The sequence below is a fragment of the Passer montanus genome, unplaced genomic scaffold, assembly GCF_014805655.1.
Source record: "Passer montanus isolate IOZ18808 unplaced genomic scaffold, ASM1480565v1 scaffold8, whole genome shotgun sequence".
NCBI lineage: Eukaryota > Metazoa > Chordata > Aves > Passeriformes > Passeridae > Passer > Passer montanus.
In genome coordinates, this window is record NW_024373256.1 from 8,819,261 (window position 1) to 8,847,214 (window position 27,954).

Consider the following 27,954-nt stretch of genomic DNA (forward strand, 5'->3'; position numbering starts at 1 on the left):
AAAGGGGGGAAAAAAGTATGACTGCAGCCTATGCTGAAATAGAATTGTCTTGTCCTGACAATACATGAGTTTTCTGCCTAAAGTGAAACTAATCTCAGCCCAGGATGAGCCTGATCCAAGCTGCACAGAGATGTCTCCCACTGCCCCTCTCTCTCTGACTGTCTCCTGTCCCTCCCAGCACGTTCTCCTGAGCAGTGGGAAGCCACTGGAGCTGGTTTGCCCTCACTGTGGCCATTAACTGTACTTGGAACAGCCTGGGTTCAGCTGTGCCTCCCAGGCTGGCTGCTGGACAGAGGAGGCAACAAGAATGCATACTCTTACCAATTCACTTCTTTTGGGGCTCAGAATGATTTCCTGGCCCTACTAGCTTTTGGGGATTAACTCCTCTTTATTCCTGTGCCCTCACTGCAATTCTTCCTGGCAGCAGAGGAGGGGGAGAGCAAGTAGAAAGGAACAAGGAGGGAGTAGGTGATCAGCTGAACCTTTAGGAGGATGCCCTTTCACTGCTTCCCACCCCAACCACGCACAGCTGGCATGGCAGCCAGCAAGTGGAACCGCCAGAGCTCCCAGTGCAAGCCCAGGACACCCACGTTTTACTTGCACATGTCATCTTGGAGTCTCTCCATCTCTGAAAAGGGCCCCAGTTGCTTTTAAAGCTGTGCTTTTGTTTGTAAAAACCTACTCGTGTTTTGTGCATGAAACTAAACCAACCCTCAAAATAACTCTGGTTATTCAGCCAAAGTTCTGTTCACGTTGGGGCGGTGAAAGTGGGCGTCAGCACGGTTCTGAGTGAGCCCGCTGCACCTACGGGCACAGAGAGCTTCAGGGGGCTGTGAGCATATTTCCAGATGGAACATAAACAAAAGTTCTTACCCATAAACATGGATCAGACCACTAAATGTTTTCCCTGTGAAAAGTCAGTACTGCTCCTTATCTGGAAACTTGCATAGTTTCTGCTTGCCAAAGTAAAATATGTCGTAGATTCATGAGACTGAGGAATTATATTCTGGTATTTCATGACCAGGGCCACTTGGCCCAGAGCAATCAGCTTGTTCAGATGTCTCAGGGATCCTTTATCTCTTGGTGAACCAAGCCCCACTGCAGGTTCATCAGCTGGGAATCACAGCCCTCTGCATTCTCACCCTCCCCTGTGTTGGCACAAACATCCAGCAGAAAACATGAGCTGTGCACACTGCATTCCTCCTCTGCTTCACTGGTGAACCAAGCCTCTGTGTCTGCAGATCCCTGGTCCTACTGCAGGTTCATCAGCTGGGAATCACAGCCCTCTGCATTCTCACCCTCCCCTGTGTTGGCACAAACATCCAGCAGAAAACATGAGCTGTGCACACTGCATTCCTCCTCTGCTTCAGAGGCTGACTTGGTTAATGTATTCATTAGGGATGATGTTTAACTCCATCAAAGCTTTTCTGATAAAACACTTAGCCACAGCTATCAGCAATCAGATAATCAGACTTTCTTCCAAATATGCAGAAAAGCTGACATCTCACAGGACACAGGAATTATCAAAGATGTTGGCTGGGCAAAGATAAAATTTCCACTTGTTTCAAGTGGTTCTGAGGACCTAAAACCCTTTTGCAAGTCATGCTCAGCCAAGAGTGCTGGGTGTCTTGTTGAATCTGCTGATTACCATGTCACTAATGCAGTTTGATCCTTGCCCAGGCTTTTTGCAAATCACAGTCATGCTGTCTCATGCTCAGCCAGGAGTGCTGGGTGTCTTGTTGAATCTGCTGATTACCATGTCACTAATGCAGTTTGATCCTTGCCCAGGCACAGCTGTGGATGCTCATCTCCAGCCAGAATGAGAATAAACTTTAATTTTCTTTATCTCAAAGACTGAGAATTCTACCAGAGCATTTGTGAGTGTGTCCCCAGGAGTTACCAGGGCTCTCCAGGCTGTGTTGCAGACTAGCTATGGATGATTACTGCTACACTTGGAGACTGCAGTCATAAAACATTTCCCGCTGCTCCTGCACCCTCTGCTCTCTCCTGTGTTTGGGATGAAGTAGCTCCACACAGAGGGCTTGATCCCCATCCCAACTCTTGCACTGCCAGCAGGATTCCTCATGCAGCCATGATGCAAAACTGCTCCAAGTAAAAGCCATCCCTGGGTTTTGCTGTGCTGAAGTGGGTCCCCCCTCCTGGGGCACAGTGTGGTCTGTGGATGCTGGTCACAGCAGCAAGGAGGAGGCAGTGCAGGCCAGGAAGAGGAGCTGGAGGTGGCTGGATTGCCCTTCCTGCAGCACTGCCAGCTTCCAGTGATGGTGAAGCTGAGACCCTGCTCAGTAAGGAGGAGCAATTCTGCTGCCTTCTGTCATCATCCCTGCAGAAACAAAAAATAAGTGATAGACAATACAAACGTGAAAATTCATGTTACATAGAAGTAGTAACAAAGTTTTTGTGTAGTTGGTTAGGCCTTTATTAAGTTTTCTGGCAGTAAATCATCATGGAGAAGATATATTACAGCTTTCTGCAGATTCAAGGAGATTATTTTCTGTGGAGCCACTTTTATGCAAGCTTGAGTTAAAAATGGAAAAACAAACAACCTGGTAGTTACTCGGAGGTATGGGAGGGAAACACAGTTCCCAAGGCCTTAGAAAAGGAGGCTGCTGTGAGAAGCCATCTGTTTGCTGTGTCCTCAGCTGGACTTACAGAAATGTCCCCTTTAGGCAGTGCAGTTATTAACAAATGTAAAGAAGCAGTAAGTGAGTGGGGGAACATGGTTTCAGTCGGGTTTTTTTCCTTTTATGGTAAAGCTGCCAACTTGCTGCTTCATTGTGATAAACCATCTGATTTTGTTTGTGATTAAGCAGAGCTAACTGGGCTATCAAGAACAGAGGGGCAAGAATTCTTACAGGCAAACTGGAGGTGCTTGGTGAAAAAGTAAGCAGATTCCAGAAGGAAAAAAAACAACTCCACTGCATGTTTAGGAAAGCTGGTGAGGTTTATAATGTAAGTGTAGGTCTCTATGAAGAAAATTGAGGAGAAAATGAAAAATAAATGTTTAAACATCTTATATAGACATATAGGATGTGGATGATACTCTTCCAGGTAGGGTCAAATTTTCTTAAAAGACATAGCCAAAAAGATAGTAGAATCTAGAAGACCTATTTTGTTGGTTTTTAAGCCCCAGGAATTATATTTAAGGCAATTTATTTATACAACTCTTTCTTTTCTGACAGATCCAACCACATAAAATTGCAGACTCACAAAATAGGCCAGTCTTTTCTATAAAGAATGAAACATTCCAGAACAGAAATAAGATTAATTGAATGGGAAGCCTTTGAAAGTAAATGAGACCAGTATCTGCAGCTCAGGTCATAACAGAATAGGACTGGATTTCCTGATACCTTTCATCCTTAGAGTTGCAGAACTGATGCAGGAGACAGAATAACATCTGGAAGTCCCCCTCTGTGAGTGTGCACAGCACAGTTTGCCAGCATGAGTTTTCTCCATTGGTTAACCTATCCCTGAGGACATTTGGTGCAACTTCTGACCTTCCCCATCCTTCCTCTGCTCTTACACATCCCCAGGCTCCACAGGCACTCACACAAACCCTGTGGTGGGCCAGCCTGTGAGACACCTTTGGGAGCCTTCCCCTACTGAGGAGCAAAAGAAGGGCAGCAATGGGCAGCAAAGAGTAATGAGGAAATACTTGGCTTGGAGACCAGCTTTTTCTAATGTTCCCTGAGCTCAGAAATTCCATTGGCAACTCAGTATCAAGAGTCACTCTTATTTTCTTTATAGTATTTATGGGTTAGTGATGCAATATCAATATATGCCCATGGTTTCTATTTACACAACAATGTATTTTTAGCAAAAGTTCTTCCATGCTCTAACTTTTTTAACTTAAAAGAAAGCCTAGCTGATAGCCTGCAGTGAAAAACAAGCATGGCTCACAGCTCCTCTCCTCCCAAATGTTTATGTGGAAGAATCCTGCAGTGCTGATTGCTGGCAAATACCGTCAATAAAAATGAGGAATAAGTAATTTTGTACCAATTTACCAAACAAAGCAGTTAAGTGGCACCATTTGTTGTGTGGTGATCAATAAAGCAGTTAATGTTATAGCTATTGAGGAACTGGGAGTAAAACAGTAGTTTAATATCAGTCCAAGCCATTGCAGAATCCTCTAATGCTTTTCCTAGACTGGCTGTGGGCCAGGCAGCAGTTACAACTTGAGAGCTTAATAAATTGGTTTAAATAAGTTTAAATTATCTCATGGTATTTATGGCATACAGGGTCAACAGTAGGGGTGGGCAACCAGACAGGTATTTCTGCAAGTGACCCCACACACTGAGCAAAAGGAGCTCATGTCTGAACTCTGAGCAAAGCTTGGTGCTGGCTCTGCTTTGGATAAATAATGCCAAACCATACAGAAGCACTGGATTCTGCCTAATTATCTGCCTCAAGTCTCAGATGAGTAAACTAAGCACACTTTTCAAAAATGTATTTGACCTGCCTGGGAATTATTTTTCTAAGTCAGAAGATTTTTTTTTTTACAGTCTGTAGAGGCAAACTGACAGTCTCAGTCAAAGAAGGGCAAACGTCAGGGCTGGGGCTGGTTGCTCAAGGCCTTGTTTAAGTCTGATTCCAAGTAGTTCCAGGGCTGGAAATACCACACCTCTCTGGGAAACTTGCCCTGGTGTTTTACAAGTAAAGAAAACAGTTGTACTTTGGGATGGATCACAGCAAACATGCTCATCGTGCCTTTTGGCAGAAAAATCTGTGTCAAAGTTCTGAAGGTGGAGAGAAACTCTGACTCTAAATGAATAAGCAGGGAGATTGCTCCAAGAACAGGTCGTGGAGATGGGCTGCAATCCTCACTCTTCCTGCAGCATTACAGAACTCGGGACACTCGTGTGCTGAAACCTCTCACATGCCTCCCCTAGCAGAAATGGAAACTTTGCTCCTCCTTTTTATAACTCTTGATCCAAAACGTGTTTGATGGTCTGTTCATAGTAAAAAAACATGAAGAATAGTTACATACTTGCTGGCATTATCTTGTATAATCTAAAGTATCTTGTTTTGTCTTATTCTTTGGAAGATCTAAAGAAATTACTTGTTCTCTTGAAAAAAGTTGTCTCTCAGTCTGTAATGAAATACAGGCTAAATTATTCAGGTATTTGAACTGCTTTGCTTTCAAAAGTCAAAGCTTTGCATGACCAGCTTAAAACATTTTAGTTGTTGATGACTTATCTGTCCAGACTTTCTTTTGAGTGGGCTGCTGGCCATAGTTCATAAGCATAGTAAAAACTTGAGTTTCAGGTTTGAAATTTTGTTATAATCTTCTTACAGAGAGCCTGATCTTTTCGCTGTCCTCATTACAGTTCATCTCTAATGGAATTTACAAAAAATGTTTTTGACCTCTTAACCTTTTGTTCATTTTTTGTACAAAATATTTCCATTAGAGATGGTTATTTAAATTCAAGGGCAAATTAAATAAGATGTGAACCCAGTACTTTCTACTAATCATGGTCGGCCAGATTTTCGAAAGTCTGGGCTGTTCAATGTAAATCCTTATAAATATAAGTGCTTCTGTCAGAAAAGCCATTCTCCCTAATTAATGGATTCTTTTTCTTTATTCACAGATAGAGAAGACCAGTCTATCCTGTGCACGTAAGTAAACTAATCTATTTTAGTATGTCTTAATGTCACAATGTCTTTATTCAAAATTGATTCAAATTCTGATGGAATGGACACGTTCTCCTCACCTCAGTAAGCTTGAGCTCCAGTCCCAAACCTACTTCATTAGACAGACCTGTTCATAAGATAAAGAGGAGGTATCAGTGTCACAGGAAATCTTTAATGCATAAAACTACTTCTTTAAATTGACTTTCTGAACTGAGATTTAACAGTTTACAGTGAACTACTGGGGAGTGTGGTTATTGCTCCACAAAATCCCACTGGTTTGTCATTCCTGTTTTGAAAAAGCACTCAAAATGTTAAACTGTTCAACTGCTTGACCCTCAGTTTTAACTCTCTTTCCATTCTTCTGTTGCTTATTAGTTGGTTTCATAATGCCATCAAGAATGCTTTTGACAAAATTTTGTCTTTTTAAATATGTAAATATATGTAAATGCTAATATATTGGCAGAACTGGCATGTGTATTATTTATAGCAGGTTCATGCAATGATGCTGTAATCTGTCAGGTTTAGGTTATCTGAGAAAACGTGGCTACTGAGTGAATATATATTTACCCTCAAAAAAGCACTGCTACTGATCACCAGCCATAACATTACTTTTGACTACCACAGCTGACTGGAAAAAAATTATCACCCAATAAAAATTGTGTCCTGTGTCTGGTACCATAAGGGCTATCATAGCTCAAACCTCTGTTACAACAAGACTTCAGTATTTGTAAGTATACCAATCAAAAATCTGCCCCCAAATGCATTAATACCAAAAAGAAATCTAAAATTCCTGCAATAATGAAGTAAAAATTGACCACCACATTCTTCCCAGGATGAAACATGTCATGATTATGAAGACTAATTTACAATATGCATTTCCTCCTTCTATTTTTGTACTTTAGTTTATTTTTCCACTAGTAAATCTTCTTTTAACTTTGGAACATTGGTACTTTCAAGAAATGGACTTTCTTTTGCAAATCTATGCCTTTTTGTTCATGAAAATCCATTAAAGGATCCACTTCTTGCAGGTACCATTTATTGAAACTACCTGGCCATCTTGCTGGAATCATAAAGTGTTTCATACCAGTAGTACATAAAATAGAGTAAATTAAATGCCTTTTCCATCCAGTAATATTTAAAATAGAGAAAATGAAATGCCTTTCCCATTTTGAAAACAGCACAGCAAGTGATTGCCCAAGATGTTTGGAGTAATTGCAGTATGTTGGATGTACATCATAACCCATAGCTTAAAACAGTCCTCACACGTCTTTTAAAGCAAAAAGGCCAAGCTAAAGCCAATGTACACAACTTTAACCACTACTCGTTTAACACTCTTGTTTGCCTTATTTGTGCAGAAAGAAGAAAGTTCACTTGGCTTGCAGCTTGGCAGCTGTCAAGTTGAAGCAATTTGCAGTATTTTATAGAATTGTTAGAAATTATAAGAAATTATCTTCTGGCCTAAAATATGTAACAATAACTGAAGACTTCATGGCATTGATCAGCCAGGATTTTTTTTTTCTTGAAATAGCTACAGGCCTGAACTTTCCAAGGCCTGGTACCTAAATTGTAAAAGAATAACTGTAAGGATTCATATGGATCCCCTGAAATGCTCCTGGGACGCAGGCAGGGGAGCAAATCTGAGCCTGATTCTGTGTTTCTGACTATAAATATACCCATTTTCAGGACTTCACCCTCACCTCATTAAACCTACCCTCATGTGGTTAAGTACTGTTTGCATTCTTTTACAATCCCTACCATTTGTGTGATTAACCATGGTATGTTTAAAATCTCCATCTGTCTTCAATGCTCATGGGTTCCAGTGCTTCCTCAGAATTCATTCTTTCCAGACTTCATTATTTTCTCTACATTTCTTTAATAACCACACTCATGCTGCCTTTGGCCTCCTCTCCTCTGTGCACACACATCCTTTTGCTGTTAGCTCTTTCCCATGGGTAGCATCACTGAACATCCTCTGGTGTCATTCTCTGCCAGTTGCTCTCTGGCCCTTTACAGTCAGCCTCAAAATCTCACATCTTACCATGCACATTTACAGCACAAAAAACTTCATAACATGGCTGTGTTTATTAATATAACTGTGGTTGCAGTACTGTAACATTACACAACATAGCATAACATATATAATACATACACAATACATAATATTGCACTGGAGTTATGAAATATGAAATCTTACTTTTATGTGTCTGAAAAGTAGGACAGGTCAGGCTTTTCCAACCTTGTGTCTTGGTCTCTACTGTTTTGTGCAGCCTTCACTGCTCTGCCTGGCTGTTGGGATTTCCTGAAATTCCTGCCTGTGCTTAGGCCTCCCCACTGTGCTCTCTCCTGGTTGACCTCTGAGTTAGCCACAAAATAGTCTGTATTCACTCTTAGTCCATACTGACCAGCACACAGATGTTGCTGAAGGAAAAGTCCCAAGAAATCTGTCCAGGTGCTCCGAGACCTGAGCAAGCTCAGTGCATCAGCAATGAAGTGTGACTTGACCTAGGCCGTGGCCAGTGACCAGACTTGTGGCTTTTCAAGCTTTCTCCAATGGTAGTAGAGGCTCAACCCCTCAAAGGAGACTTCGGACTTCTTGTTTGATTTCTAAAGACACAAGTGGATTCTCCTGGAGTTTTCAAAATGTTTTTTACTAAAAATTAACCATGAGAGTTTCAACCATTTCCTCATAACCCTGTCTGATCTTGGGGTTATCATATTTTAGCCACTTTCTGAAAAGAGCAGTTAGAGTATCTTCTATGAAGCAAATATGGCTTAGACGACTGTGCACAAGTTTCAGTTTAAAAAAAAGCTACCTTAAAAGAATGAGAAAATCTGATCAAAGTTCTGAGTGTTTGGGGTATTGTGAAGCCCATGGAAACAAGTACTTGGGAAACACCTGTACCTATAATCAAGTACTTTTTCATTACCTTTCTGATTTTTAAAACATGCATGCAGTTTGAATAGCTTCTGTAAAAACAGGAAAGTAGCAGGGTCATATTTCCACTTAATTTGATATGGGAACAGACAAAACATTGAGTGGGGCAGTGACCATCCTGCCCTTTTCCCCTTCTCCCCTCTCTCTCTCTGGGCACACTCTCCACAGCCTCCCCCGGCCATGGGACTCCAGCCCATTTCCTTCCCTGACGCGCGTCAAGAAGCAAAATCATCCAGAACATCTCCAAACTGCAAAGCCTCATTAGTCAAAAGACTCCTCCACAAGAGAGCTAAACTCCTCTTTCCCAGCTCAGTAAATCTCAAAGGCTGGAGCTGGCAGTGGCTGCTGCTTGGCCCCTGTCCCACACAGATATCTCATGGAGCTGCAGCCCTGCAGGGGGGCTGGTGCTGACCCCGCTCCAGGTCCTTTGGAAATTGTTTTGTAAGTAAACCCGTAGGATCAGTGGGCTGGCTTCTGAGACAAGTCTCCAGAGGGGTACAGCTGGTCTAGCACAAAGCTTTTCATTATGTTTGCACATCTCATGCTGCAGGACAAAGGCTGCCAAGCCCTAATGTGATTTAGAGCACCTCGTTGAGTGCCCTGCGCACAGGGGCTTCCCACAGTGCCAGCACAGGCGGATTAAGGGATGTGTGAACGGGCAATTCTTGTGGTTCATTGCTTACTGCACAAACTGAAAATAAATTCTGCTGTTGCTTTTCAGATGTTTCCAAAAGTGGAATTAAGCTAAGTCTCATATCATAATATTAACATGGAAAGCTTTCAAATTTTCAACAACAACAAAAGAAAATGCACTTTTAAAGCTAATTTTTCTCAGTTGTTCTCAAATGTACAAGAGTCCTAGTTGCACCACAGGCTCAACCCCAACAGTGGGTCCAATCTGCTGGTGTCACCTTGTTGTTCTTTGGAAACCTGTTCTAGCTGGGATAATTTTCATTTAAGGTGAAGGTAATGGAGTCATGGAGGATTTTGTAGTTCAAGAGGTACAAAAACTCAGTTATAGCTGAGCATATATATGTGAGTTTATGGGCTTCAAATCCTGTGCTGAGGTCCTAAAACAATGTCTGGCAAGCAATGAGGGAAGGATAAGTCGAAGTTATACTCCACATTGTGAGAGTGATATTTTTAACAGAGCAAGCCTGTTAGCCTATTGGAGCCCTTTGCTCTGGGAAAGCCAAAGAGTTTCTTTGGAGGAAAACTTGCATAGGAGGTAGCTGAAGTACTGCTGTTGGGCTGCTCAGAACTGTGCAACTTGCTTTTGATCTGGTTTTTTGTATTGGCCATCTGAGCTGGGTGCAAAGAACTGCACTGGCAGTAAATGTGCTCCCTTGGGTATGGCAGGAAAAATAATTATTTGAGAGGCTTTAATTAAACAAATGGTCATTCTGCTTCCTAAAGATGATTAGAAGAGTGGTAACAGCATTTATATGGTGATCACCTACTTGGAACATAATAAAGTCTGAGGAAAATGGGCACTCAGAAGAAAGGAGGAGATGCCTCTTGGGAGGAACCCCATCACGTATGGTCCACTGCCAAAACCACCAGAAGATGTTTGCAGGAGAAAAGACCCCCTAAAAGATCTTTTAAAATTCAGTCACTGAGCTCAAGGGTACAAGTAGATTTTAAAACATTCCATTGTGAGGTTTTTTTTTTAAAAAAAAACCTCACAATGGAAGTTGTTTCTGCCCCCTCAGAAATGACAGTACTTCAAGGCAGATGCAGAGGAAAAACTTGTTCTGCATGACCAATTCTGTTGCAATTCAATAGCTCTAGGAAGAATTTCATCCACCTGTGAACTAAGATATTCACATGCTCTCTGCCTCCTGGGTCTCCCTTGGAAAACTTCTTGTTATTTAGAGGTATTGACCTGACCTAGCCATTCCTCCTCATTAGTACAAACACATGGCATTTCATCGCTGAGGGGAAATCAGACATCATATGGCTGTGATACATCCTTCAGAGTATCAGGGCTATTAATGTTAAATGAACACTTGTTTATCAGACCTGTGCGTTGTCATGGACTTTTATGACTGATCTGATATGTTGGAAATCAGAGGTATTCATCAGCTAGAGACATTACTCTTCATTACTTATTGACCTTGGAGACTTTCTTCCTAATTAACCTAAAGCAGTTGAGGTTCTGTGTGTTTTCTATTTCATGTTGAAGAACTTTTTTATTGTCTATTTCAAAAGAAAGTTAAAGCCTCAAAATCTGCCTGCAGAAAACAGGAAAGCCCTCAGCCTGTGCAGAAGCAAAGAGTTAAGGAGCATTACAGTATGGTGGGATAATTACAAGTAAAATGATGCCATATATGGTAATACTCACAGGGATTCAGGGAAAAGCCAAAAGATGGGCACTGTTGCCCTGGGAGACAGGAAATGCAATAGTGATGTGATGAACTACAAATAACCCTTAATAAAATGGAATAGTTCAAAGCCCAGGGTTTGTTTAAAGAAAGTTGTTTTGGTTGTTTTTTTTCCAAAGAAACAAAGATGTAAGGTAGATTTATTTGAAAAGTTTGTAGGCATAGGTCTTCAAATTGGTGTGCTTGGTTTGGAATTGTTCCCAGGACACTTAATTTTTATCAATAAAACATAGAAATGTTTTAGCATTGAAGCCCAGACAGAGATGAATCCAATCTCTAAACTCTGCAAATTAACCCAGGTCTTGTGAAAAGGAATCTATTAATCTCACTTATTTGTGGTTCAAATGCTAAAAGCCAGAAGAAACAGTTCTTATCATGTTGTACCTCAGGCAGGAATTGTTTCCCAAGGTTTACATCAATGTCATTCTGTATTGAAAGTTCTGTCCAACAGTTCTCCATATTTTTATGTCCATTTATCACTGACCCTTTGGTAGGGAAAATTAACTCCTGTATTTCCTAATTAGGAAAAGAAGCAGAACTGCATTGGATTCAGCTAACAGCTAAACAGTTTCAGACTCAGAAGAGCAGATAAATATCTCTGGGATTTTTTAATTTATTGTTCTTTCATTTTTCTAAAATCCGTTTTATTATAGATCCAAAGAAAAAGAGGTCCAACTTAGATGGTTGCTCTCCTCAGAACACCAGCTCAGTTGAAACACCTTGTTTGTTACACCCACATCCACTTTGACTGCTAAGCAGGACAGTATAAAAATGTTTTTGTCCATATAATCATCAGAGCCAGAAAGGCATAAGATGATGTGATGTAATAATTAGAGAGGAAAATTGGCTGGAAATTTCTATTGAGAACAAGACTCTGTCAATCTGTACTTGGAAAACCACTGTTTTACTTTAAGAGAGGGTTCAAGAGTTGTTAATAAACTTAACCTGGAAGTCTTCCAAGAGAGAAAAAGTTACCACTGCCTTCCTGCTTCTCAAGGGACACTGCATGGAGCAGAGCTGGGATGCCAGTTCTGGGATGCCAGTTCTGTTGCTCGGACAAATCCCCACAATGTCCCTTATTGCCCAGGGAGCAGAAACACCTCAGGCAGTTCCAGTCCTGGTCCCACTGAATTCAAGGAGCATGTGAATATAAAATTCAGATGAGGCAGGATCAAGCTGTTAGTCTACTTTAATGCCAGAGTTTCAGAAGAGAAAACCATTGTATTACTGCTGATGTTTTCTTTTACTGCTGTATCACATCATAGTTAATGTTGTATTTTTTGATCTTGAAATATAAGCAGACTCCCTGCCAACTCCACTTCTCATAAGTGTTCAGATGCTGCCAAAGCAAGATGAACTGCTGTTCAAAAATGCATCGTGTTTTAGAATTCCCTTAAATGGCCCAATGTGCACTCAAAATACTACCAGGACAGAGATATAACTCTGATAAGGCATTCTTTGCAGGCTGAAGTCAGGTGCATTTGGGAGGTGCTCTTCTGGGGTAAATAAGAACCAAGCTGGGCAGTTTCCAGCCCTGTTTTTATACACTATGTACATCTACATGGCAGAAGGACTCCACTGGTTACCTGCCTTCTTTTGTGTTATTTTCTTTCCCCTCAGAGGTGAATCTGGTGCTGGCAAGACAGAAAACACCAAGAAGGTCATTCAGTACCTGGCTGTTGTCGCCTCATCACACAAGGGCAAGAAGGACACCAGTGTCACTGTAAGTGAGCTCCTCCATCCCCAGCTCTCCCCAGGCCTCTGAGGCTGTGCTGAGGTCACTCTGCAGCTCAGGGACTGGGGCTTGTCAAGCAGTGGCATATTAAGAGTACACAATAACGTCACAGCTCTGTGTTTATGGAAGAAAAAAATTTGTTTGACACCATCTTAGGCATCAAATCAGAATGTACTTAGGGAGAACAGAAATATTCATAGCTTTCCATAGGCATAGCACCTATTTATATCCCAGCATGAAGGCCTTGAATTCTGCAAGGGCTCGAGTCCTTGTTTTACCCTTGACCTCTGCCAACTGAGAAGTTTGGGAAAGCCTGTGACAAACACATTGTCCAACTGCATCACAAAAATGTATGCCAGCATTTAAACTTCCAAAGTTTTGATTGGATTTGTTAGTAATTTTTCTCACTAACTAGCAAAGAGTCCCAGTATAAAACTTGTCTTTTTTTTTACTGCTCTGTCAGAGGTAACAATTTTGAAAGGCACCATTTTTTCTAAGTGCTTTGTTCCTGTAATAATCTTGCCTGAGAGAGTAAAGTTAATATTCTTACTTTGAACCAGATACCTGCCCAGTTCCTGGAGATCATTACCATGGCTGAGACTCTCAGCTGTCTTTGCTCTTCTCAATGATACAACTCCAGGTCTTACATCATTTCCAGCCTTTCGAATGTAACTCAAAACTTCTGCAGAAAAATAAAGCAATTCACTTTGATGACAAAACAGGCTTAATTCAGGAAGACATTTCATTGTGTCTCAAATACAAAATTGGGTACAAAATAAGTAATTAGTAGGGAAGTGGGAAATAAAGTAAATTCTCATGACCACCCCTGTGCTGGGTCTCACAGCTGCCCCTGCCCATGTGTCAGCAGAACATGAGGTGGGCAGCCCTCCCTCTTCCACCACAAATAACTGGGCTTTTATGTACAGTGGCTTCTGATTGGGAGTAGGGGAGGGAGTAGATGTTCTTTTGAGTAGTATTTTCTAGAAGTTTGTGATTTAATTTAGTGGAAACAGTCCAAGACTAACGTTTAATATTAATAATGTTTATGCAAAAAAGGTAATTCCTTCCTATTGAGTCCCTGCTCAGTAGCTGAAGGAAATGAACTTGGGGTGTCAATGCCATCCCTAACTGCAGTTGCTGCTGACTCCTCTGGGGGAATTATGTGACTCTCAGGACCAAATTTGCCCTGAGACAGACCTGAAGGCAAATATCCATCAGAGGAGCTGAGAAAAAGTCTAATTTGTTCTATATCATACTGACAAATAGTAATTGAGTGTCTGGGACTACTGACACTGCAATTTCAGTCATTAACATATAATGAATAACAAAATGCATCAGAGAAGAACTAGAGATTTATCATAAAAATATTTGCTCTTGTCTGGTCCTGAGAGACTAACCTGGGACTGGATCCAAATCCCATCTCTTTGCTTCAGGATTTTTTTTTCTTCAGTTAATATGCTCTAAGTATGTTAATGGTATTTGTACCCTTGGTATGTCTGCAGTAGATTGTTCATATCTGTATTCCTGGTTTATTTGCATGGAAACTGTACTGGTTATTTTAATACAGGAAAAACAATAAAAATATCTGTCTAATGGAAATTATACTGACACTTGTTTTATACCATGTTATTCAACACAGCAAGGTCCATCTTTTGCCTACGTGAGTAACTTAGACTGTTTGATGTGTGTTTAAGGCACTGAGTGTAGATCTGCATGCTATTGTTGCACCCCAAAAATTTAAGAGAGATTTTGTTGAAATATGTTGTATGATATGATAAAAAGCAACAATAGCACCAAATGCTCTCACAAATCAACCCTAACTGTGTCAGGCCCCATGGTAAAGAATGAGGTCTGACACAGGCAGGGTCATCTTTCAAATATCACTCTCTTCTATATCTGTGTGTGTGTTCAAATTGCCATAGTTTGAATTAAATTTCCCACAATCCTGGAAGAGCCACTCAGCCTGAAATTTAACAATGTGGTTTCTGAATGAAATACCCAAATGCTTTCTGTGCTTCAGGTTGAAGTTTTTAGGACTGTTGTGAAATAATTCCTAAACCTCACGGTGTTTGATTTGTTTGGCTGCATGCTTTCCATTTGTTATTGCTTGGTATTTTCCATTTCCATGTAACTGTTTAGATTGTTCACCACCACAAGAGTTAGCATGTTCTCAGCTTGCTGCTGTGGCGTGTACCAGAGCAATTCCCACTGCAGCACCTGTCTGCAGGTGTGTTACAGGCCCTCCTCTCTGTGTGCCATACACATAGCAATGCTTTAGGAATACAGGCACGTTTGCTGGCACATTTTTGGTGTTTCTGTGCCAGGCAAATGAGATTTATTTTCTTTCATGCAGTCTTTTTTGCCCCATTCTGACTGCTGCCTCTCAGACTTCAGCTGTGACAGTGTTGCCCCTTAGTTAATTTAGTACATTCTCTGACAATCTCTCTGAAAAAAAATATTATTTACTGGTTGGCATGGGCAGCTCTGTGGAGTTTGGTGGACTTACAGCTGCATACAGGGCTGGCCACCTGGAGCCAAAGTTTTATCCCCAGCTCTATGGCATAGTTCAGTTCTCAGTAGAAGCAGGTGGTGTCTGTCTCATTTTAACAGACAGGTTTCTGTTGTAGATGCCACCATCTGATTGCAGCAACACTCTTTGCTCATACTGGAGTTTTTAAGTCTACAGAGTGCAACTAGACAGAGCTGCCCAGTACAGAGAATCTGCAGGGACTTTTAAGATTTCATTTCTTATTCTGGGATTCCTGTATGAAGTTGTTAGGCACTCTTCCTTCCCTCTTCCTCCTGCTCTTTGGTAGTAAGTTTTTATGATATTTTTGAGGTAGCTCTCACCATTGACACAGAAGTTACAAGGCATTCAGAAGTGACATTTAGAAAAAAGTTACCAGATTTGCACACTAATTGGGAAGTGCTTTCATTTTCCAAATTACTTCCTAAATTCAAACTATTGTCTTAATTTCTATTTTAAATTATTTAAATTATATATTATTATCTATCAAGGACGTTTTTCTTTTCAGAGCAAGTTATTTGGAATAATGCATATTACTACAGAGTAGTACGCAAAGAATAGTGTGGCAAAATAAATGTGAATGTAAGTGATCTCACAGGACAGAGTTGAATGAAAAGTTTTGACAAGCTGAATATATATGCAAAGTATTTTTTCAACTTCATTGGTTTGCTTAGAAATAGGATTAGGTAAATATATAGAACTAAATACATGCTTGTTTCATTGCACGATTTGTTTCCTTAGCATTACTAACCACAATTAACAATATAATATGAAGTTTGTGTGTTTGCATGAGAATTCATTATCCTAGTTTGAAATAAATCAATGCAATTCCATATTTAACCATGTAGCCTTGCATGGATCATTATTAATAGACTTGATGAAATCTGCTTTGTAGCTTTGTGCTGCATTACATTAAAATTATTCTCAGCAAATTATTCTAATTACATTGTCATTTGCTAGCAAAGGGTCTCAATAAACTAACTTGGAAAAGACATGCTAGAGGTTCCTTTAAGAATATCCCTTTAAAAATTACATTAAACTGGAAAAAATAATTGACATTGAATGACCCTTTTTTTAAGGAAGGCCAGTCGTGATGCTGAACAGGTTAATGGAGTTTGATCTGTCACAGGCAACAAGACTGGAAAAGGGTCATGTATACAGGACAGCAGTCAATTGCATAAATAGATAAACACAAAGTTTAATACAGAATGAAAACAAATCCACATGAAATGCAGTATTCAGAAAAAAAAAAAAATTGAGACTTAAATTAGATTTCACTTTCTCTGCTGTGTACGAGTGTTAGTTTCAACTATGTAATTACGAATTTTAGTGTTAACTGCTTCTGAATGAATTTTAGGGTGAGCTGGAAAAACAGCTTCTCCAGGCAAACCCTATTCTTGAAGCTTTTGGAAATGCCAAAACTGTGAAGAATGACAACTCCTCCAGATTTGTAAGTAGGAGAAATGTCTGTGGGTCCATGTGGGTCAACTTTAGCTGAGAGTTTCACAGATCCAACCCTGTTACCTCACTGATCTTGTGGAAATCAAAGTAGAACAAAGATGTAGTCCTACCCCACTTCCAAAGCCTAGTCCAGTAGGGAGAACTCCTTCCCCTCTGAGTGCCTGAACAAAATGTGGGGGGAATGTGTACAGAGGGACTATCAGAGAAGATATTCAGGCTGTTCAGAATTTCAGGCTGTTCCACAGGTCACCCCAGCAGGGATGTCAAACATGTTATTCTTGGGAGGGTGATGTACACATCTTATGGAACAGGCTAAATACTGGCTAATATTGGAAAACTTGGCACTTCCTGAAAGAACAGCCCAATTTAGATCTTCTTTTCATTCACAGGGCAAATTCATCCGCATCAACTTCGACGTGACGGGCTACATTGTGGGAGCAAACATAGAGACTTGTATCCTTTCCAGGGAGCTGCACCAGGCTGGGAGAAGTCACATAAACAAGCTCACTGCATGTCTAAGAAAGGCAAACACTGCTGAGGCTGCTATAAACAAAGAGGGAGGGAAGCAGCCCCGTTTGTGCTGTTATCAGCTTCGGTCCTGCTCTCAGTTTTATGTCTCCAGGGCTGTTTTCTCAGCTATAGGAAAGGGAGTATTCCCCAAACACAGCTTCAGGAACTGCACAGCCCATACCTAAGGCAGTGACAAGGGACCTTTTTGTGTGCAGAGGATTTGTCTTACCTGGAAGGTAAATACTAACTGCTGTGTCAAATGACACACCCAGAGCAGTGAGCTGTGTATCAGTAACCTCAATGTATTCATTCAGGGAAAATGGACTGAGAAATTCAGCTCAGTCTGACCTTACTTGTCAGGTATGTTGCCTGTTCCCTTGGTATGTTTATGAGCTAGTATATTTTAATGAACATATTAATATGCACGTGGTTTCCTCGGTGTTGCACTGCTCATCTTTGCATATAGAAAGAGCTTCTTGCTCCAATAAATGAGAAAGAATGATGCAGCTATAAAGAAGTACCTTATCCCTTGAGCATCAAACAACAAACAATTTATCATTCTGCTCTTATTTTGACAACTGATCTTTAGAAAAAATCATTAACATTTTAACATTTTTGGTGTTAACTGAAGTTTTATCTACAGCACTTTAGCTTTTAAAGAGTGAATCACTGACTGGTATTGAAATACTTACATTATTGATAACTCCATTTTTATTAGCTTATAGTCACAAAAATGGTCCATAAATATAACTTGATTTTATTGCTTTTATGCCTACAATACTCCCTCAATAACTTTTTTTTTTCTAGCAGCCCCACCATTTGTTGAAATAATTGTATTGGTGCTTCATTTTCAAAGTGATATGAGTTATATTGTGACTATTAGTTTTGAATCCTGGATTTTAGAATAATTTAGGTCTATTTTGGTTACTGCCATGATTACCAGCATTTACCCTGCAATAGCAAGTAGGATATTGATCTGCTTATTGTGGTTAGCATTATACCAAGACCAGAGCTCCTGCCACAGAATTGGACACATATTCATGTTAGACAAGTACATGGCAAATATTTCAACAAAGCTATTGATGGTTCTCAGGCTGATGGCACAATTAAGAAAGTACTGAATCATGTTATTGATTTTTTTAACACACTTTACAATCAGATTTGCTTGAAAAATCCCGTGCAATTCGTCAGGCTAAAGATGAAAGAACATTTCACATCTTTTACTATTTGATTGCTGGAGCTTCTGAACAGATGAGAAGTAAGTTCTTTACTAATGATTCTCTCATCTCAATGGCTTGCCTAAGTATTTCTCTTAATTTCTGTAATTACATGTTGTTCAATCCTTACTAAAAATAAATGCCATAGAAATAGCTATGTGTTTTAGCTATAGAGAACAGTTTTCTCAAGTGAATTATAAGAAAGCATCAGTTCATGTCCACCTGTTTGAGGCAGGTTGTTTGTATTTTACAAGATATTTTAAATTTGCAGGAGATGTAAACCCATTCAGATCCCATCTTGAATAATATCAAGAAGATAAATTGGGAAGAGTTATTAATTGCTTTACACAAAAGAGATTGGGGGTTGCAACAAGAATATCAGTTCATTGTTTTAAAATAAATTCAGAGAATATCTTTGCCACAGCACATTATTACACTGTGAAAGCCACAGCTTCTGATGTATTAGAACATCATGGCTCAAATATGACATATTTCCCTAAATCACTCATTGCTAAAGAATGTATAAAACAATGGGTAACTCTCTATTTTCCCTGTTTTTTATGTTCCTTACCTAAGAATGTGTTGTTGGCCATTGAATAGGGTTGAATAGTCTGTTAGTTGGCCCACTTTGGTTGTTACCTTTTTCCATTTTTATTATTACAGGCTATGAATCCCCACAGGGAGAGGCACAAAAATTCTAGGTTGGTTACATATTCCCAAAATAAAAGGATTTTGGGAAGAATGGCTCAGATTTGAGTCCACAGGACACAAAATTGCCCCAAAGTGCAGAGATGTTCTCCAGTAACTAATGAAAACTAGAAACTTAATACCATCAACCTTGCTAAATAGTTATTTTGAAAATATATGAAAAAAACCTAAACTCCTCATTAAAGCAGAATCTTCCTTTGGTGATAATGTTGGAGTTTTTTCTGTTGTTCTTTAGGAGAATTCATGAAAAAAGAGCATTAAGTAGATGCTCTTAAATAAAGCTTTTCTTCTTCTTTTTAGATGACTTGTTGCTGGAAGGCTTCAACAATTACACCTTTCTATCCAGTGGCTATGTGCCTATTCCTTCTCAACAAGATGATGAAATGTTCCAGGAGACCTTGGAGGCCATGAAAATTATGGGCTTTACTGATGAGGAACAGACAGGTGAGAATTGTTGTATTCAACATACACATCTGTATTCAACATACACATCTGTATTCAACATACACATCTGCAAGTGACACTACATAGAGATGCAAATGCAGAGGTTAATTCTGTCCAGAATAATCACTCTGCAAAGCTAACTTGTGTTTATGAAAGGGAATATTTCTAAAATTTCTCATTGAAACCCCCTACATTCCCAAAAAGAGATTACTGAGTCTAAGACAGCTCTATCAATAGTAACGGACATTTAAAGCCATTGTTTAGAACTTTGCAACCAGCATGAAAAAGTGGCAAAACAATCTGATTTCTTTTTGAAGGGAATGAAACAGGATCAAATAGCTCATATGTACTCACTGATTCAGAAAAAAAGAGAAATAAAAACAAACAGGATGAAACAACAACTAAACTGTTTTGAAAATGTGAGCCTGTCAGAGACATCCACCTGCATAGCTTTTACCTCCCAGTGCTGCTGGGAGTGTGCAGGGCTCTCGGGTGCAAATTGCCATGTCCCAAGTGACACCTGGTGGCAAAAGCAGCATCCTCCCCTTGCTGAGCCTTGGAGCAGCAGCAGCAGCAGAGCACATCCCTCACCTGCATCAGTGACTGAGGGGTGCTGAGCAAAGCCCCGGCCTTGGTCAGTCTGGATGGTGGTTCTGGTGCACACTGGTAGTGCCATGGACAGCAGCAGGAATCGTTATTTTACTTTCTGAACCCCTCTGATTTCATGCTCTAAAATAGAAGCCCATTAGGCTTATTCTTCTCCTGTATAAATTAGACAAATTTACAGATAAACAAATAGAACTCCCCAAATTGATACAAACTCATCCGTAACATATCAATACACTTTACTACCCCAGATTAGGTGGCATAATATTTATGTATATTTCAGTTATCAAACATTAATAAATATATTTTCTGGATTTTGACATTAACCCTTTTAAAGATATGTACGCATTAGATTTTAGTTGCACAACTAAATATCCACATGTCCCTGAATAACTGGACATTCAGAAGTGCCACACATTTTTGAAGCTGCTGGTAATTCAGATTTATTTTTTATTTTAAAGACTCTTAAGTGACTGAGCAGGGAGGATGCTACAGGCACTGTGAGTGGGAGACAAATTCCTGAGATCTGGGGATCTGCCTGGGGAGCCAGCATAACTTAGCTTGAGGTGCTGGTGTTGGCCCATTTGCTCTACTGCAAGGTTGTGGAGATTTTTGCTCAATCAGCTCTCAAACTTCTGCAGTTTTAAGGCACAGTTCTTTAAAACAAGCCTTACTCTTTCCAGAGAGGTACAGACTATCAGAGGCACTGGAATGTTATTGCAGAGAACAGAGTTTTCAAAATGTGGCCATTCTGTTCCTCATTTATCTTATCTGTTTCTCTTACAGCTATTCTCAGGGTCGTTTCATCTGTCCTACAACTGGGTAATATTGTCTTCAAGAAGGAGAGAAACACTGATCAGGCTTCTATGCCAGATGATACTGGTATGATTTTCCACTTCAAAATTAGTTAACATTGAAAAACAGCTACTCTTTATCAATATTTTTTATTTAATTGCTATTATTTGTGTAGCTTTCAGGTTTTAAAATATAAACCATGCTTAAAATCAGCTCAATTATCATTACCTGTTCTAGTAATCTTGAATCCATAAATTGATGAATGGTGAATTTGTTGCCTGGATCACAAATGTTACTTTTATGGCATCATCTCTTGTATGTACAATAGAGAAGCTTCTAAGGAAGATAAATAATTCTGCATACTTGCTGAGCTACTCATATTCACACTTACTGAGCACCTAAGAGGCAATTCAGTCTGAAATAAAATCTCACTTTTTAATTCTAGCTGCACAAAAAGTGTGCCACCTGATGGGTATTAATGTGACAGATTTCACAAGATCTATTCTGACCCCAAGGATCAAGGTCGGACGAGACGTTGTCCAGAAAGCTCAGACCAAAGAGCAGGTACCACATGCACTCTGCTCAGCTGTCCTGAAGCTCTTCTCCCTTTTCTTATTTCTATTTCTCCTTACATCTTGTCTAAAGAAAAACATCTATTTTCTGTCTCATTTCTACAGAAATTAAGAGTTAAGTGGGTTTCTTCTTTCACTTACAATCTCCTCTGACCTTTTCCAGGCAGACTTTGCCATAGAAGCTTTGGCCAAGGCAAAATTTGAGCGTCTGTTCCGCTGGATCCTGGCTCGGGTGAACAAAGCTCTCGATAAAACAAAAAGACAAGGAGCTTCTTTCTTGGGGATCCTTGACATTGCTGGATTTGAGATTTTTGAGGTGTGTACTGTGGGACACAAGCTGATTAAACTCATATAGATCCTTAAATTTCAATTATTTTAATATGCAAAAAGAAATACCAAATAGCAAATACCATCTTGTCATTTAAGTTCACTCTTGAAGGTCTCTTTCTAACATTACAAATTCACTTCTTTCCTCTTCACAGATCAATTCCTTTGAGCAGCTGTGCATCAACTACACTAATGAGAAACTTCAGCAGCTTTTCAACCACACAATGTTTATATTGGAGCAAGAGGAATACCAGCGAGAGGGCATTGAGTGGAATTTCATTGACTTTGGCCTGGACCTGCAACCCTGCATTGAGCTGATTGAAAGACCAGTAAGATTCTCTCTCTGTGGGTGGGATACTACAGAGGTACCAGTTATGTGTCAGTACAACAAGGGATCCTTTATTTCCTGGAAGGATCTGTAACCTCAGGGGTGAGGAAGGTGGTGCTCTGTCTGTGCCTCTGCTTGTGATGGTTCTGATCTGATACTGCTCCCGTTGCAGACCAACCCTCCCGGTGTCCTGGCTCTGCTGGATGAAGAGTGCTGGTTCCCCAAGGCTACTGACACATCCTTTGTGGAGAAACTAATTTCAGAACAAGGCAACCATCCCAAATTCCAGAAGCCCAAGCAACTCAAGGACAAAACAGAGTTCTGTATAATGCACTATGCAGGAAAGGTATGGGACAGATTGAGCTATTTTGACTTAGGGAACTTTGATTCATTGATACCCAAAGGATCAAAGAGAAATATTCTGGTACCTGCATTGATAAGACATGGCTTTAATTATGAAATGTGATTATTAAGTGCTTTAATTACACAACACATGAAATAAGATTTACAAACTATGGTTGTGCGAAGCTCACAAAAAAACAAAAGTTACCATCACTGAGGTTATTGAAAATCCAAGTAATTTGGATTCTTTTCTAGCAAGCAGACGTTTTAATATGAGAATAAATACTCAACTCTCAATCCTAGAAACCTCTGCACATTATTTGTCTGATTTTGTGTTAATACAGTGCCCTGTGTTCTTGGACACTCCAGATTTCTTATCAAGAACAAATTTTTGATGTAGCACTCACTGTTCCCTGCAGGTTACCTACAATGCAACTGCCTGGCTGACAAAGAACATGGATCCACTAAATGACAATGTGACTTCTCTGCTGAACCAGTCTTCAGACAAATTTGTGGCAGACCTTTGGAAGGATGGTATGAATCACTACTCTAAATCAGTGATGGGCTTTAAAGGGAGAAACTCCTACCAGAACTTTTTGACAGCCATCTCTTGCTGGCAGCACACAAGTGTGAATGTGATAAGCATAGAAGAGACATAAGAATAATGTGTTCTAAAGACATGACTAATGAAAAACTTCATTAGAGAATTTTAAGCACTATCAAAAAATTTCTTTAATAATATTCAACAACAAAATAAAAATTATTCATTACACTGTTAAAATGTTGCTGAATATTTAAAATTGTGGACCTCATTTAATACAGGTTATTGTTAGGATTTATGAAGCGTCTCATGTAAGTTCTGTGGAGTTCTATTTAATTCATGGACATAATAAAATATATTCTGGGTATTCAGTTGCTCCATTCTGTCACTACTTAACAAAATCCACATTTTCATATTTGACAGAAGTAGAATATTTACCCAGAAGGACTTCTAGTACATTTGTCAGAATGCTTCTATTGCATAAAAAAATATACCTGTCCTCTTTGGCAAGCTGCAGTGCAACCATGGCAGCGATGAGTGTGATGTGAGGCAAGGAGAGTTTATTTCAACTGTTCCATTCTTTCTTTTTCAGTGGACCGTATAGTTGGGCTGGACCAAATGGCCAAGATGAGTGAAAGCTCACTCCCCAGTTCTTCAAAAACCAAGAAAGGCATGTTCCGTACCGTTGGACAACTCTACAAGGAGCAGCTGACCAAACTGATGACCACCCTGAGGAACACCAATCCCAACTTTGTCCGCTGCATCATTCCAAATCATGAAAAAAGGGTAAGTTTCAGATGCTCAGTTTTCAGACTCCTGCCACGTTACTCCTGTTGAGCTGCTCGCTGCACGTGGCAGAGCTGAACCATGTCTTCAAGCACAGACATGTGGACGGTAACATTTTTGTAAATCTGTGCTAAAAATACCTTCTGTTCCCTTCTCAGTCTGGCAAACTTGACGCCCATTTAGTGCTGGAGCAGCTGCGCTGCAATGGTGTCCTGGAAGGGATCCGTATCTGCCGGCAGGGATTCCCCAACAGGATTGTCTTCCAGGAGTTCCGCCAGCGGTACGAGCCCCTCCACCCCAGCTCTGCCTTCAGCAGACTCCTGTCTGTCTGTACCAAACCACCCAGTGTGCTTCAGCCTCCCTAATATAAGCATCTTTTGGCAGATATGAAATTCTTGCTGCAAATGCCATTCCTAAAGGATTCATGGATGGGAAGCAGGCTTGCATACTCATGGTGAGGAAAGCATTTTTGATCCTACTATAATCAAGCCTATATTTCTTATATAAGAAGCATTGAGACTGAACAGAAATGAGAAGTGATTTTTAGTACCCTAAACCTCAGCACTGAAGTTAAAAAATGTTCCTGTTTTCCTCTAGATGAAAGCACTAGAGCTTGATCCCAACTTGTACAGAATTGGACAGAGTAAAATCTTCTTCAGAACTGGTGTTCTGGCTCACCTGGAAGAAGAGAGAGACTTGAAGATCACAGATGTTATTATCACCTTCCAGGCTATGTCCCGAGGCTACCTAGCAAGAAAGTAAGAATATGTGCTGACAAATAGAATGTTTTCTGCAGCAGAGTATCTGCAGGGGCCTTTAGTGTTCCATGTAACGAACTGAAGATACTGACACATTTCATTATTATTTATATTGCAGTAGAACTTGTGTCCAATGAAGGTTTCACCTCCAGCCCAGAAAAGGCTGATCAGTGTAATTACAGGGAAGCAGTTACACTGTGAGGCTGCTCACACCCCTCTGTACAATAACCCATCATTTAAGACGCTGAGATAATGACCCATCATTTAAACATTTATGTGTTTGTACCAGCAGGAAAAGGAGCATTCTAAGCCATGACTGGAGTCTTGTGTGCTACAAGTAGCAGCACCCCAGGCACCTATAAAACATAAAATAATTTAATCCACAGCTTCAATGTGGAGCACTGATCATCTAGCATGATCCCAGTTAATGTACACCACAAAACTATCAACAATAATGCCTTTTTTTTCTGTATACTATCAAGGCTTTCAAATTGAGACAAAGAAATATGTCTCAAGAATGATAATCAGTGCAAGATATGAGTGCCTGTGTACTCTGGAAAGGTGTGCACACCCAGAACTTGATCTACACATCTGTGCCTATCCATGGAATGCAAACAGACAGAAACTAAAATAAAATACCAGACAGACAGCTAACTAGAGTTATCACCCTTCCTCAGGAAAGCACAGGCAAACAAAACAACAAAAGAATTTGTGCCAGACTCCCCAAACCATGTGGCTCATCAGCAGACTCTCATGTCTGAGTTTCTTTGCTTAATGTGTGTACCTTGCAAACACCTTCTATTCTCAGAATGAACCACTTTTCTTCATATTTTTAATCACAGAGCCTTTGCCAAGAGACAGCAACAGTTGACTGCAATGAAGGTTATCCAAAGAAATTGTGCTGCCTACCTGAAGCTGAGGAACTGGCAGTGGTGGAGACTGTTTACTAAAGTGAGTGACTGCTATCAGTAAATCTCTCCTCAGTTTTCCAATAGAAATGAAATGCACATGATGCCAAGGTACATCTTGTCAGGCACACTCCTTGTTCCAAAGCCCATTGCAGCTGGTGACAAAAGTCTCATTTGTTTCACAAAATTTAGTATTAGAGATACTCTGGATAGTTCAATAATGCCATTAACATTAAAAGCAGTTCTAACTTGAGAAGAAAACAATCTAATTAGACAGAAATTCATAAAAGATTTTGCATGCTTGGAGACTTTTTTAATTACCACAAAATGAAATAATTTCACAGAGATGGATAATGAGAACACTGAGTAATTTTCCAAACATCCAGAGTGATGTATCTATGGGGAACCAAGTAGCTTGGGAATTCCTAACTGGGACATAAAGATCTTCCTGCTGGGCACTCATGCAAATTAAGCCTATTTTTCTATTAAAGAGGCTGGGGTGTTTCAAGAATGGCCTTCAATTTGGATTCAGAAAAATTTTCCTACTTGGATTGATAGTAATCTCTGCATCCAGAAACAGGCAGTAACACACAGCTGTGTGTGCACATTGCTCTCTTTTCCTATTAAAGAGGTTGGGGTGTTTCAAGAATGGCCTTCAGTTTGGATTCAGAAAACTTTTCCTACTTGGATTGATAGTAATCTCCTCTGCATCCAGAAACAGGCAGTAACACACAGCTGTGTGTGCACATTGCCTTTCTGTGCAGATGTAATTTTTGTACATTATCAAGGGATGAAAATAGACCTAGAGACATTTCCAAAGTGACACTATCAGAGGCAGAGGTGCTCACAAGGCTTCAGGAATTAACATAGAGACAGCCAAGAGCAACACTGGGCTTTAAAGATGTTCCCATCAAGCTTGGCTGGACAGTATCTGTCCAGTCTTGAGCAATGACAGCACCAGCATTAGTGCCAGTCAGTCCTTGAAGCAGCATGCTCAGCAGCACAAATACTGACAGGAAACATGCTTAAAAAAACCTTTCCATTTCCAGGTGAAACCACTGCTGCAAGTCACCCGCCAAGAGGAGGAAATGCAGGCCAAGGATGAAGAACTACAAAAAACTAAGGAAAGACAACAAAAAGCAGAGAGTGAATTGAAGGAGCTGGAACTGAAACACTCACAGGTGATTTACAGCTCTGAGCCTCTGGGAAGCACTAGCTGTTCCTTTGCCATGTTTAGAAGCTGTTATAATAAAGGTGTCTCTCTCCTTTGCTCTCATGATTGTCTTCATAGCACTGGTCCAGAGCAGAAGGTCAGTGCAGACAAGCTCCAACTCACTCCAGTAAAGGCCCAACATCCACACAAGAATGTGTGGTGGAGCTACCTGCCTGTACCCCAGGAATGTCCAGGACAACCAGCTTGCACTCCAAGCTTAACTTCCTCTCCATTTCATTTGTACAGCTTGTTGAAGAGAAGAACCTCCTGGCAGAGCAGCTTCAGGCAGAAACTGAGCTGTATGCTGAGGCTGAGGAGATGAGAGTCCGTTTAGCTGCTAAGAAACAAGAGCTGGAAGAGGTCCTGCATGAGATGGAAGCCAGAATTGAGGAGGAGGAGGAGCGCAGCCAGCAGCTGCAGGCAGAGAAGAAAAAGATGCAACAACAAATGCTGGTAAGGAGAGATAAGTGACAATTACAAACCATAACTTGGATCTCACTGGGACACAACACAGACAGGAAAACCTCAGATCCTAGGACAGTGCTTGCTGCACAACCCTCTGTAGAATAAATGTCCGTGCTACTGAAGGAAGGACAATCAATTGATGCTCTTTCCTCCAGAGTTCTCTTCTTCCTCTTCTCAACCCTAATCTCTTCTCTAAAACATTAACAAATCTTTCCTTCTATGTTGTCAAGTATTACAGATTGTCTAGTTCTTAATAAAAACAGCAAAGTTTACAACATGCAGTAATAATTAACCATTTCTTAAGAATTGTAGAAATAGTATTTTATTTCTAGAATTCATGTTTTGTGGGTTTCTTTTTCCACCCTAAAGGACCTTGAGGAACAGCTGGAAGAAGAGGAAGCTGCACGGCAGAAACTGCAACTTGAAAAAGTAGCAGCAGATAGCAAGATAAAGAAAATGGAAGATGATATTCTGGTAATGGAAGATCAGAATAACAAGCTAAGCAAGGTGAGTTCTGAGTCCACTTTCTTACTCTGAAAATAGTGAAGGTTAAGAGAAAACCTTCTCTTCCACTAGAACAACAGAAACACTCTTGACTATCTAATCTCATGGATACACAGTTACACCAGACCATCAGTCCAGCCTGTATCAAATGCATTTCTGACAATTTTTCTGTGCTCATTTAAACAATCCAAAATTGTGTAAAACTACTCTGTTTGAGATCTGCTGTAGCAACAATATTG

General features: G+C 40.2%; 1 protein-coding gene across 4 annotated transcripts in view; it reads left to right on the forward strand.

Annotated features, from left to right (window-relative positions):
- MYH11 (myosin heavy chain 11) overlaps positions 1-27,954 on the forward strand; it is a 55,520-nt gene that overhangs the window by 12,800 nt on the left and 14,766 nt on the right. For 3 of the 4 annotated variants that reach the window (XM_039731672.1, XM_039731671.1, XM_039731668.1), the window contains exons 4-24: positions 5,607-5,634; positions 12,589-12,691; positions 14,343-14,363; positions 16,588-16,680; positions 17,081-17,144; positions 18,361-18,459; positions 19,427-19,570; positions 20,963-21,058; positions 21,417-21,535; positions 21,707-21,859; positions 22,026-22,199; positions 22,371-22,544; positions 22,960-23,074; positions 23,674-23,867; positions 24,026-24,147; positions 24,252-24,321; positions 24,465-24,625; positions 25,468-25,576; positions 26,583-26,714; positions 26,993-27,199; positions 27,581-27,718. In XM_039731672.1, the coding sequence (XP_039587606.1) occupies positions 5,607-5,634; positions 12,589-12,691; positions 14,343-14,363; positions 16,588-16,680; positions 17,081-17,144; positions 18,361-18,459; positions 19,427-19,570; positions 20,963-21,058; positions 21,417-21,535; positions 21,707-21,859; positions 22,026-22,199; positions 22,371-22,544; positions 22,960-23,074; positions 23,674-23,867; positions 24,026-24,147; positions 24,252-24,321; positions 24,465-24,625; positions 25,468-25,576; positions 26,583-26,714; positions 26,993-27,199; positions 27,581-27,718 (2,516 nt within the window). The remainder of the gene's footprint in view (positions 1-5,606; positions 5,635-12,588; positions 12,692-14,342; positions 14,364-16,587; positions 16,681-17,080; positions 17,145-18,360; positions 18,460-19,426; positions 19,571-20,962; positions 21,059-21,416; positions 21,536-21,706; positions 21,860-22,025; positions 22,200-22,370; positions 22,545-22,959; positions 23,075-23,673; positions 23,868-24,025; positions 24,148-24,251; positions 24,322-24,464; positions 24,626-25,467; positions 25,577-26,582; positions 26,715-26,992; positions 27,200-27,580; positions 27,719-27,954) is intronic. The other variant, XM_039731669.1, reaches the window with a different exon arrangement.